This window comes from Aspergillus neoniger, assembly GCF_003184625.1.
Source record: "Aspergillus neoniger CBS 115656 unplaced genomic scaffold BO87scaffold_22, whole genome shotgun sequence".
Lineage (NCBI taxonomy): Eukaryota > Fungi > Ascomycota > Eurotiomycetes > Eurotiales > Aspergillaceae > Aspergillus > Aspergillus neoniger.
In genome coordinates this window covers 503,854-516,303 of record NW_020291150.1, presented here as the reverse complement: position 1 = coordinate 516,303, position 12,450 = coordinate 503,854, and the positions used below count along the sequence as shown (strand labels likewise).

Sequence of the window (12,450 nt, the reverse complement as noted above, 5' to 3'; positions counted from 1 at the left end):
TGAATTTGGAATTGATTTTGGAGTATACAGGGGTGTTTTGTGGGATAGGGATTGGCGTGGATGGTGGGTTACTTACTACTGGATAGTCATGGTGGGATTATGGAATTGATGTCCTCTTATCTTTCACGCGTATTCATATTCATTACGGAAATGTACCAGGAGAAGTGTATGCATAGAAAGTAGAATTTGATTAAATGACTAAGCTAAGTACAAGTGAAACGGAAAGGTAAATAAGTGAAATAGATAAGGATATCACCCAAAGCAAGGACAAGCGGTCATTCGTCATCAATCGTTAGGAGGACTGGCATATTGATATATGAGAAAGAAAAATAAAAAAAGCCAAGTCTCCTGAGAAAGAAATGAAGTGTAAAGGTATATAGTAGTATCAGAGAGGAAGAACCCGAAAAGCCTAGAATGTACAAGGCATGACGTTGTGTACAAGTAGTATCTGCGGAGCGCATGGGAATAGAGAAGTGGAAGGGAAAGTGTAGTAGTATACCAGTAATGCGGCGATGAAGTGACTGGTTGTTGATCGAGAGGGCAGTATGTCAATGATACAAGGAGAAGGGGCCAAGTGCCATGTGGTTATCGCTTTGGAACGGGTATATATATAGTAAAGGCTAATGCTTCCCCAGAGCGATGCTGTAATTCCATGTCGCATCGTTATGTGCTGCCGGACTTAGACCATGATCTGGGTCACGCCACGGGACGGGCGACGAAGAGGTACTGTATTTGTCGTACTCTTGGTCTGTGTCGCTGCTATATATATAGTTGTCCGTGTATTGCTGATCAGGCAAGCTGAAACTCGAGGTAGAGGCTGAAGGAGAGGGACGGAGGCTCACGGGTCCTCCAGAGCTAGTAGATGAGAATTCGGCAGTCATTGGACTACTTGGAGACGGGGATCTGGCCCCTAGTGGCTTTGCTCGCGGGACAACGAGTCTGTCTGATGATGAGGCTGCTTGTGCGCCTAGACGGAGTGGGTTTGTTGTCCTGGGAGCGTGGACTTGCAGGTCGGAAGTACAGTGGAGGCTACAGCTTCCATCCAGTTTCTGGAGTGAGTGGGCCAGAAGCTGCTCCACCTGATACGCAGATGGACGGCTCATAGGCTCTCTGTTTAGCATGCTTCGTACGACGGTAAGCATCGGTCGAACAGCCTGGAAGATGGGATCTTTGTGTTTCTTCGCATCGTTGTCCAGTAGGGCGATCCAGGAGCTCACTTGGCCGGCGTTTCGGTCGAGGTGGAATGAGCAGTCGGCGACGCCGCCACCGCGGCCAGCGGTCCGGTTCTTGGCCCCTCGATGGTGTGAGAAAGCAGAGAGCTTGCGCTTGCATAAATGAGTGAAGATGTCTAGAAATACTGCTCCAAGTGAGAATATGTCCGAGGCTTCTGGATCTGACTGGCGTGTTTGCCACGTATGAACGATTGCGGCGTTGGAACCGATGATTGGGTAGCCAAACTGGCCATATGTAGTAGTAGAAGGAGTGGTTGATGATCTAGAAGAATTGGAGTTGGACGAAGTGATGGACGGTGTGTAGAACATCGGTCGTTTTATGGAGGATACCACGCGCTTGCGGGCGCTCCCAACGCTTGATCCAGAGGAAGATGAGTTGGTGAAAGATATCCGAGAAGGTGAGCCTCGTAGGCGGCCGATACGTATGGCAGTTCCCTGCGACGTCACAGACTCCGCGTGTATTTCTGTATCCTGATCCGACGGTTGAGAGCCCCTGAATCTAGATAAGCTCAGCATTGCTGGACGGGACGACTGTTTGCGAGCCGAACGCCCCCCTGATGGGAGCGCAATGTTTGGGCTTGGTGCGCTTGTGTCTTGAATACTGACTGAGCGCACCCATCGCTCGGGCGCACCATACTGGTAGGTTTCAACGTCGTCCGGCTTGAGTGGGGATAGTAGAGTGTCGAGAGCCTCGAACTGGCCCAAGAAAATCCGAAAGTCTGCGTCAACCAGGATGTTCGACGGAGAAATCAGGCTATGGGCCTGGCTATGTGCATGCAACCATGACAGTCCATTAGCCAGACAATGTGGCCAATTGACTAATATCTCTCGACGCTTGTTCTTGGCGAGGCGCTTGAAAGGTTGAGGCACGTCGGTAAGGAATGACATGAGTGTTCGCTCGTAAACGCCCGAGAAAAGAATGCAAACGGTGGTATCCACAAAGTAGGAGGCGTAGATTGAGTAGACGTGATCGTGGGCTAGCCTTCTCAGAGAGCGGATTTCTTCCAACACCTCGTTCTCCTCGAAGAAATGCGGTGCGCCGCCAATAGAGACTTGCGTTCGCAACAGCACACGACATTTGGAGCCAGCCAGAACAACCTTCTCCACGCCCTCTCTCACTAGAGACGTTCCGGTACGAAGAAGCTCCACCGGGACCCCCTCGTTCTGAGTATACTTGATATGGTCGCCTTCATTGATACCGCGTACCGTGAACCGCCATTGAGCGAGAAAGAATTTGTGGGCAACAGTTGCGTTGTGCCCTTCAGGTGCGAGAGGAAGTCGAGTGGTACTCGGTGCCGACAAAGGTAAATCCGTGTCATCTAATGATTCATCGACCAGGGCAAAGATGCGCTCCGGTATGCCGATATCCACGAGGATCAGGAAGATTCTACCGGCCTTGGCGAGGATCCAGTCTAAGTAAGACTCGCTAGTCAGACCCTCTCCCCAAGGCAAGGGGTTGACGAGACGGTGCAAGATGTTCGAAGGTAGGTGGTTAAAGACGTATTCGGGACAAAGGGTGGCCTTCACGCGATCCTCGGGCCACCAGAGTGAGGTGATGGCCGCCGACATTTCGAACTCATGGCGATCCGGGCCAAGATCAGGCGCTTCCCCGCAGGCGGGACCAGACATCTAATATATCGGCGAAAGGAAGGATTCGAAAGTCACAGGGTACCTACAACTGTCCAGACTCGAGTAGGACAGACATGTCTCTTTACGGGGCTTCAGCAAGCGGCTGTCACAAAGAATGTCCGGGCCACAGACGGATTGGTGGGTATAAATGGAAGGAAAGCGTAAGCCCTGAAACCAATATTGCAAATCGATTGAAAGGAAATAGAATACTCCAGGTAATCAAGAAAATTGTCATTAGATCAATAAACATCAAACCTAAAGGGGATACCTCAATATCGGGGGGGGGGGGGGGGGATACAGTGTCGCGCGGAGTGTGGCGAACCTCACTGGTGGACACGAGGCTTATCAAGCGCCCAGCAAGGGATATTCACGGTATTATTGGAAGGATCCATTCGATAGTAGTATATTCCGGGATTGTAGAACGGGGAAAAGAAAATCAGAAACCTAAAGGAGGGGAGGGGAGCAGGGAAGAGGTACTTTTCCTCTGTGGTCATGGTGCCAGTTCCACCATGATAACGATCAATTCCGAACATGGGACCACATGCTCCTAGCGGCCATCCAAGCAAAAGGAACGAGCATACGAAAAAGAAAGTGCACCCGAGGAACCAAGCTTGACCATGGGTACGAAGTACCGGCCTAGTAGAGGGTTCCCAGTGCCCCGAAAGGAGAATGCTTGGGAGGATGAATGAATGGCCGGGTGTTCTCCAAGAGAGTGGCAACGGCCCCGTAGGCCGGCTCCGACAGTGAGGAACCTGGCGAAAGAGATTCTCAAAGCCGTTAAGGAGTGGGGGTTTTCAAAGTGAGGAGAGCGGAATCTAGTATAGTCCTTAGAGTTCGGAAGGAGGGAAGCTAACACTTTAGTCGATACTTAGCTGGGGCAGAATACTAAATGATAGAGTGATGACCCGAGAGGAAAAGAAACAAGAAGGGGAATGAATGGAATACAAGGCGTGCGTGGACTCGATCCTCTCCTTCCAATGAAGGAAGTTTCAATGCAGAAAAGGAATAAAACCCACGCGATAAACAGCGCCGACCAAAGCGTGACTTGAATTCCCGGATCACGGGTCTCGAGTCATGCCGAACTACATTTTTTTTTTTTTTTTTTTGCTCTTTTGGGAATCATCATTGTATACTGTCTACAGTAACTAGTACTATAGTAGTCTACCATCGCCTCACCATGGCCACCGACACCTATCGAATTGATCAGTAACAAGCCCATTGTGAGCCATTATTCTTCTACTAGAATCTGTCTTGCATCCATCGAGCTGATCGTCAGGCGCATCCTTCTTGGTAAAAAGCAATGTGACGTGGCGTTGATCGAGAAAGAGGCAAGACAACTAAGCACCTATCTATCCCGACTCTTAGGCGCCTGCAATAACTAACTCAAACAAGTACCATACATAGCTAGTACCACAAGACCAACAACAGCCACTGCACGCAAGAACAAAGTTAAAGAGGGTACGATACACGACATCCGGAGACACTATGAGGGGACACGGAAGAAAATAAAAATAAAAAAAAAAATAAAAAATAAAAAATAAAAAATAAAAAATAAAAAATAAAAAATAAAAAATAAAAAATAAAAAATAAAAAATAAAAAATATAAATCTCCCCAAAGATAGGGAAAAGGAAGATAGATACTATTCGAAAAAGTCCGAGGCAGGGTTCCCGGATCGGGCAGACTATGCGTCATCCCTGGAGGGTTCGGGATGCAAGCTTATCAGTTGACAGTTGGACAGGCAAAGTTTACTCATGAAAATCCCGCCATTAGTCACGGCTCCCGAGATAAGCCCATTGCTTACTTGCATTGCCATTGTCCAGTTATTCATCCATGGGAATGAAAAAGGAGGGTTTGAATATGATCCATCAGATGAATGCTTTTCAATGGTGGTTTTTGTCCTCTGTGCCAATAGTGCAGAACCACACAGCCAACAAACAACACACATACACAGCCTGAACAAGTGGCTGGGGCAAAGTGGCCCGCGCGCTTTATCCATACTTGGACCTCGCTCGACCTTATGATAAGGCTTAAAGTAGCCTACTTCGTACTTACGTTCGCAAAATGGAGTCTAGACCATCATGAGGGTAGAGAGAGAGGGAAAAAGGTACGTACAGTAGTTCGCCGCTCCGCACGTCTCAAATAGACAAGCCCCAAATTTTCGATCTTCGCCGCACTCCTTCCTGCTTATCTCGGGGGCTCGCGCGGTACTCGCCGGTCCGCCGGGGTAGCTTCGGCTCTACTAAGTTAGTGTCTTCACTTGACATGCCTAGGTTTGTTGCAGAGTGACATGAACTAAGCCATTGATTTTGATATGGCGTGGCGCGGTTATAGTAGTATTTTGCCGCGGAGTTTGCGGGCTTATCTTGCGAGCCTTCTTCAGTTGTAGTAAGCAGACTATATCTAACTAACCAGAGCTTCCAGTAAATACTACTTACTCCTGTCTGATGTAGTATCTATAGACCATACTATGACAGGTGTAAGTATTCATGGAGGACCTCTCTATACCCAAAGACCTTACTCTCGACAAAGCATGAAAGGCATACCATCCGCCTTCAATACCATGCTCTACTCTAAAGAATGATCGATGTGCAGCCAGATGATCGTTCCATGCAGCAGGATCGCCCCTAAGTCCGGGAAAAAAAGCCATGCTTGTGCGAAGTATTGCATTCATTGTTTTCTTTTTCTTCCTCCTTCCTTGTTCGATTCCCTGCTCAACAGAAAAATCCTTTTCCGGAGCCAACGGGAAGATCAAGATGCGCAGCCAGCTGGATCGACAGCGAAGAAAAGAGAAAGTGGATGGTATAAGGGGGAAGAGAGAGACGAAAATAAAACCCACAAGCCCAAGCCTCAGAACTAGTTCAAGCCATTCATGCAGGAGGTCATCATGGACAAAATTCTCGTCTCTTCCCCCCTTTTTCCTTTCCAACCTTCTGTGCTTTTCTTCATCATCTCTTCCTGCCTTCCTCATTTTTTTCCAAAATGGGTTGCCTTGCAGAGCTGATCGCAATTAGAAAGAGACACATTCAGACACACAGACGAAGTCGTAAAAATGACGTTAAACACCTAATTCCTGACCAGCGAGAAAAAGGATCGATCAACAGAAAATCACCTGTCAGAAATGGTTATCGTTTCACGTCGGTGCCAATCATGACGTCGAAAGCTCCATAGACTATCTACTTACTTTTGAGCCTAGCGAGGCACTATACTTCCGACGACCCTAACATAACTATGATCCCATGCGCCGTATCCGCCGCAATCGACTATTAGTCCTTTGCGTAGTAGGAGCAACCTGCTGCTTCTGCTGCTTCTGCTGTTGTTGCTGCTGCTGCTCTTCGTAAGACTTCCGTCGAATCCAGGATTTGCGAAAATGTTGCTGTTCTTCGTCCTGTTGTTTCGCTCGGTGGTGGATGAACTGTTCGTGGGCTTCTTTCTCCTCGTGCAACTTTTCGATCTGGTTTACGTAGATACGTGAAAAGGTTAGTCATATGCAGGTACAGCAGGGGCTGCTGTATGTCATGTCCCGTCAATGTGTGAGATGGGGGTGGTGTGGAGGGGTGGTGGTGTGTTCATTTGTTTGGTGAAAGTCAGACAGACAGGGGTATAGATTTGTTTGTCTCACAACCGTGAACAAGCAAGAGCGAAGCACACGCGCACACACAGAAAGAATGAAAATTCCAATAAGAGATTCATTGAAACATAGCTGAAAGAGAAAGGGGATGAAACATACTTGAGCAATCCACAATTCCTGCTCCGAACTCCAAGCTTTCTGACATCGAGCCAGTTCGCTTCTCGCAATCGCTAATTTCCGTTCCTGTTCCATCGTCCACCGACATCGATCTCCAGCCAGACTGGCCCAGCTGGCGATGCGCACCAACCCTGTCCGACTACTGCTACCGCTGCTTCTGCTGCGGCTACTGCTGCTGCTGCTGCTGTTGCTGCTGCCCAGATGCGAGTCGATTGCGCTCACCGCCATGTGGGCATGACCATCGGTCAATGCTGCATAGTCGTCTGGGTACTGTACTGCGCCCCAGCGAACCTCGATGGGCGGGTCAAAGTCGATTTCTTTCCCTTTCCAGGTAGAGGAGGAGGGGGAGATGGGGGAGATGGAGGAGGGGGAGTGGGAGTGATGTTGTCGATGTTGTTGTTGTTGTTGTTGTTGTTGTTGTTGTTGTTGCTGCTGCTGCTGCTGCTGCTGCTCGGTTCGCTTGTTGGTGAACAGGGACAGGCGCAAGACATACTTGACTGGATTGCTGACCCCCATTTTTCCTTGTTTTTCTTTTTCTTTTCCGTACATATACAAAATGTAAATTCTGTCTGCCTGATCTTCCTGCTGATCTGTTCTTTGCTTATCGATTCAAAGGGACTGGACAGTAGTATGGTGGTGGACTTGACCGTTGCAGTTCACTTTGGCTAAGCTGACAGAACTGTTTGAACAGTTGTAATTGAACTCAGGCACACACAAAGACACTGTCACAGAGACACACAATAGATTGTGTATACTACGGGCCATTTGGAAATCCCCCTTTTTATATACATCATATCGACCCGGTCACTCCTCCTACTACTACTACTCACTACCAACAGCACCCGATACATCTATCACTTCGGGGAACGGTTTACTACTACGATACCTTCGTTTCTCGCCCTGCATACTTTCCTTACCCGAGGCGGCCAGGAAATCCGGTTTTAGGCGCCATAGGAGACACAACCCGACATCAGGCTTCTAAAATGGGGCTAGGCTCGTATGTCGCCTGCTTCCGCTTGGCTGGCGCTCCAGGATGTCTGCACCGTGCAGTCAGAACTACAATGTTGGGACCAATGAGGGCCGATGATGTACCTCGAGTTCGTCAGACCATGAAGTAAGTAGTAGTTGGCAGGTGGCAGGTCAACCCCCGTTTTCTGTGACTGCTACTATTTCCGTGAAACTACTATGTAGCCACCCCGTGGAGAAGTAAACGTGGCAGTAGGAGCGTTACTTGACCACGACCCATAAAGGAATAGGGTCGAAAGGTTGAGAAACTCACCAAGTTGACGGGACGTTGCGGACGTCACAGAGCAAACACCGATGCCCGCAGCACGACACGTTCCATGAAGATCGGTCAACTGTGCTGCATTCATTGGTCCATACAAGGGGCACTAGAAAGTCAATTCTGCGAATCAGATTCCAGGCCAAACAATTGTGTTCCGAACCTGGCTGACAGGTGCGCTCTTTTGCCAAAGTAGGGAACCATATGTGCTGCATACACTAATGGTGTTGTTGCGTTCCATTCCAACATATAAACGAGTAAGAAATGAAAAAATTGTTTGGCAGCTGACTCATGGAGATCCAATCGGGTGTGGAGAGTCCAAGACAAATGAAACAGAGGGGGAATAGTACGTAGACAAAATAGATGCTGTACAAGAACATAAGGCCAAAACGTAAAGTGAGCCTGCCACCCAATGACCCTCAAGATCAATTCCGCTGGTTCGCCACCCGTGAAGACCCGAAACAACGTATCCTCTCAACAAGAAAAGCAAGAATATAAGTCGTTACAACGTGTGCTAACTTTGTGTGCCAACAAAGTCTGTACTCAAAAAATAGATGTAGTGTGCCGAGTTCAGGCGGCAGGAGCCAAGCGACGTGCAGGTTTGAGAAATCATATGCGCCACGTCCCGTACGCTGTGTCCCTGCTTCGCGGATACTCTTCCCTCAGTTGATCCTCGTGGAGCCTCCTATCCCTCTGGTCTTGTCTGATCTGTTCCCCGATAATGATACTGATCAATCTTCTGTGAACGTCAGCTTCCGTCCAAGGAATCTGACCCGTTCCGCCGGCCTTTGAATCGGCTTGGGATAGCTGCTGCGCGAATCTATCAACTATGCCAAACTGAAGCTCTGTGACTGGCACTCCGTAGACTCCATCCGAGGTCCAGATCCAGTCGCCAATCATATCGGAGCGACCAGGCGCCGGATGGTAAGGGAAGCGTTCAGGATACAGTTTTGCCGAGCGATAGAGGCGATGCAGCAAGCGATAGTGATCATCGGAAAAGTACAAGGAAAAGGAAGAGGGCGATTGCTCTCGTGAAGCCTGCCCCTCCGCTACTTCTTCTCTGTCACCCTTCTCGTCCAGTGAAGCGTGCGCATCGTCGTCCGCTTGGAAAGAATCGGAACTAGCGAAACTCTGTTTCCCATCTTCTGGCTCTTCAAATCGAGTAGGTCGTGGGGTTTCCCCTAAGTCTCCCCAGTTGACTTCATCATCGCCATAATCCTCATTATCATATCCATCATGCGCTGACTCAACGGCGGGCGGTTCCTCATCTTCGTCGCCCGAAGGATTTTCCAAACCCCGCCCTTGCTGTTCAAACTTCGGTGCTCTGAGCCAACCAGGCGTGAAATTAGTGATTTTCTGGAACCAGGATGATGCTTGACTGCCAGGGCTTGCATGCCGTGGACGTTCCGGCGTGATGTCTCCCACCTCTGGAGCAGTTTGTCTCTCGGATGTAACGGCATCTGACATCCCCCCAATCTTGTTGACTTCCATCCCAGGGTCTTGGCGTTGTCTAGCCATCTCCAATCTGGTTGTGGGATCGATCTGGAATGTTTCATCCTCCGAGTCCCGGCGAGGGCTGGACTCCACGTAGCCCTCTGACTGTTGATCCTGGTTGAAACCATGCTCATAGTGCTCCTCTTGTACCACAGAAGCTGGCGAACGGCCTACAGAGCCTCGTATTGCACTGCTCGGCGGACTGCTTTTCCCATAGTAGTAGTGGCGACGCTTTGGTGTATCCTGGGCACGGTACAGAGCCGTCAAATCAACTTCTTGCTCCTGTAACTGTTTGACCCTCGACCGGCCCAAGAATGGCACAGTCTCCCGCTCGTTTGTCCAATAAGCCGGCGATAAGATCTTGCCATTCTGATTCCGAGCAGGAGTCCAGCCACTCTTCCACGGGCTAGACCCATCCTGCCTAAGGTGCTCCCCATCCTGGTCATCCTCAAGTAGTGAAGAGTGATCTGATTGGTTGCCTTGACTGCGAGCTTCTTGCTGCCAAATATCTTCGTAGCCATCATCCTCGTCTTCCCCGTCTAGGCGCTCGGCCTCTACGTGGGCGTCGTCATCTTGATCGTCTTGAACGGGTTCCGCCGCGTACTCTATCTCATCGCCGTCTTCATACATGCCATCTTGCATATTCGACTGATCATTATCGTCGCTGTCAATGACGATAACCTGGCTAGAGTTTGCCATCTGGATCTCTCGACTGATAGCTTCCCTTTCCCGTTGCCATTCTTCCATCCGCCGTTTCATAAACGTGCCCGGTGTGCCATAGTCGGTGGCCTTAGGCGGTGTTTGCTGTGGTGAACTGGAGCCACTCCATTCCCTGGTTTCCCGAACAGTGTTTCTTCCAGTCACCTCCGCCAACTCCATTTGTCTGTGTTGTTCCATTTCTCTTTCGATCCGCCTCTTCGCGAGTTCCTGCCCAAATGCCAAGCCTGCCTGCAGCTCTTGTTGTACTTGTGGGGTCAAGTCACCAAAAACATGTTCCAGCCTTTTCCTAGACGTGTCCAGCATAGAATCTGGATCACCCGAGAAGCTAAGTCTTCTTGAGTTTGACTGGTACGAAGATTGCCCCTCTTCTGAGTTTCTTAGAGGCCCTTCGAGAGCTAAGCCTGCACGAACTATTCTGACGAACCTAGTCAACGGCCCCCGCTTTTGTCCAGTAAAAGTCGACTCAGATGATATCGCCGTCGATCCGGGCATGTCTCTGGAAGGTTCGAGCCTGTCTTGGGATGATGGACGGTCTAAGTGGGCATTGGCCTCGCTTGACTGGCGGAACAGCTGGGCTGGTGACTGTTTCCGCTGCTTAGACTCCGACCGGGGCTTCCGAACAAGGTTGTCCTCTTGTTGATTCTGGACCGCCGAGGCTCTTCGCTTCAAGACGCCATTTGATTCCCTTTCTAAGAAAGGCTTTAGAGAACTCTTGGCGGCTTGGGAGTGGCTCGCGCTCTTGATCTCATGTTGTTTAGCGGATGGCAATGTATCCAGCGAGACCATGCTGAACCCTTCACTTTCCATTATAGAGTCAAATTCCCTGTGTTCCTCGGTCGGATCCGCGCTGAGGCGTGCCCCGCTCTCAAGGTGATCCTTATCATAGGTAGCACTAGTTTTCTGAGCCTGCTCTGTCTTATCTTCTTCTGCTGCAGATGATGAGGTTGGTGTGGGGTAAAGGCGTGATGGTCTCGGGGTGCGGCCGGCATGCAATGTGTTCGCTGGCGAGATAATCGAGGTATCGCGGGTTGGGGATGGCATTTTGGAAGGTGTTGAATGTAGGTTATACTCGTCGTTCTCCGTAAATCCTTGGTCGACATGGTCAACATTTGGAGTCTCAAAAGTTTGCTCAAATGTCACTCGGGGACCAGTCCCATCGCGCACAGCGGAATCAGGTAGTTCCAATCGGTCGCCATAACCAAAATCGTCATTGAACTCGAGTCCTTGATCCCCCCCAATGTCATCGTCGGATCCCGGGTCTGCTGCCAGATTCAACGGACTCCATCTCTGCTCGGGCTCTATCAGCGCCTCTTGTTCAATCTCTTGGTTCTCCACCTGCTGTTCGCTTGGTTCTACCACATCGAGCGCCGGTGCGCTTTTTCTCGGCCGGCCTCGTTTTCTCTTCTGACCTGTCCCCCCAGGACCCGGAGTATGCCCTGGGCCCGGGGTATGTCCAGGGCCTGGTGTATTTCCTGGACCCGGGGTATGTCCTGGACTACCTCCGCGGGGAGTCGCATCCTGCAGCCAAATGTCCGACTTCCTAGGGCGACCTCTGCGTCTGCGTGGAGTCTGTTCTGTATCGTCTTTGAGGGGTACTTTCATCGTTGTCGTTGATGGCTTCAACCGTTTTCGCGAAGGGCTGCCTTGGTTCGTTTCTTCATCTTGTGTCGCTTCGAGCGTTACCCGGATCCTCCACGGACTGACATTCCCGTCGGCCGGACCCTTATCGGGAGACATTCCACCGCGCTGGCCGTTCAGTTTCGTCGTCGGGGAGGCAGGTAGCACAACGTCATTGAACTTTATGGAGTGGGCGTTTTTCGAAGGGCTCAAACTCACACGCGGCCGCCTTTTGCCCTTCGCCGTCCGCGGACTTTGCAGGAGGCGGAAGTTGGCGGGCGACATGAAGCTTTGGCGACCGGAGAAGGGGACAAATGGGGAGGAGATCAAATAATCGGCGTCGCCAGGTGGCCCAAGAATGTCCGGAGAAGAACTGGAGGTGCGGGAGGACATATCGATAGGGAAACAACGATGCGACGCATGTGAGGGGTGATTTGTGACCCCCCGTCGCGTCTCATAAGGACGACACCGGATTCAAACACTTCAATCGGCTTTGCTAGTCGGACACTTTCATATTCGGTCCTTGAAGGTAAGATTAGTCGTCGCGTCTGGAGGCAGGTTACCCAGACACGGTTTCGGCCACCAAAAACAGTTTCTCAATCTGTAGAAAATCTGATAAAATTGTCGCATAACATAAACAAGTCTCCCGATCAGGCAGCCCCAGCGACCGGCAGGGAAGATGCTTAGGTTATCCGGCGGGATTGTTGTTCCTTGCCGAGTGAGTACGGGG

The 12,450-nt window shown here is 50.3% G+C and overlaps 4 protein-coding genes across 4 annotated transcripts; all 4 read right to left on the bottom strand.

Moving 5' to 3' along the window:
- Nucleotides 1-167: 167 nt before the first annotated feature.
- On the bottom strand, nt 168-3,132 carry BO87DRAFT_377962 (protein kinase domain-containing protein). Its single transcript, XM_025623689.1, has one exon. It carries the CDS (start codon nt 2,859-2,861, stop codon nt 621-623), a length of 2,241 nt encoding a protein of 746 aa, XP_025478378.1. The 5' UTR covers nt 2,862-3,132; the 3' UTR covers nt 168-620.
- A 35-nt stretch (nt 3,133-3,167) lies between these two features.
- Nucleotides 3,168-3,821, bottom strand: BO87DRAFT_377961 (uncharacterized protein). The gene has a single exon (XM_025623688.1). It carries the CDS (start codon nt 3,353-3,355, stop codon nt 3,185-3,187), a length of 171 nt encoding a protein of 56 aa, XP_025478377.1. The 5' UTR covers nt 3,356-3,821; the 3' UTR covers nt 3,168-3,184.
- Nucleotides 3,822-6,088: 2,267 nt separating this feature from the next.
- BO87DRAFT_439834 (uncharacterized protein) lies at nt 6,089-7,123 on the bottom strand (the record flags this gene model as incomplete). The annotated part of the gene is made up of 2 exons (XM_025627942.1): nt 6,089-6,313; nt 6,590-7,123. 2 exons carry the CDS (start codon nt 7,121-7,123, stop codon nt 6,089-6,091), a joined length of 759 nt encoding a protein of 252 aa, XP_025478376.1.
- Nucleotides 7,124-8,498: 1,375 nt separating this feature from the next.
- BO87DRAFT_362183 (putative AT DNA binding protein) lies at nt 8,499-12,335 on the bottom strand (the record flags this gene model as incomplete). Its single annotated transcript, XM_025621621.1, has 2 exons — nt 11,600-12,335; nt 8,499-11,563 (listed from the first exon to the last, which is right to left on the bottom strand). The coding sequence occupies exons 1-2, from the start codon at nt 12,111-12,113 to the stop codon at nt 8,499-8,501; spliced, it is 3,579 nt and encodes a 1,192-aa protein (XP_025478375.1). The 5' UTR covers nt 12,114-12,335.
- Between the last annotated feature and the right edge of the window lie 115 nt (nt 12,336-12,450).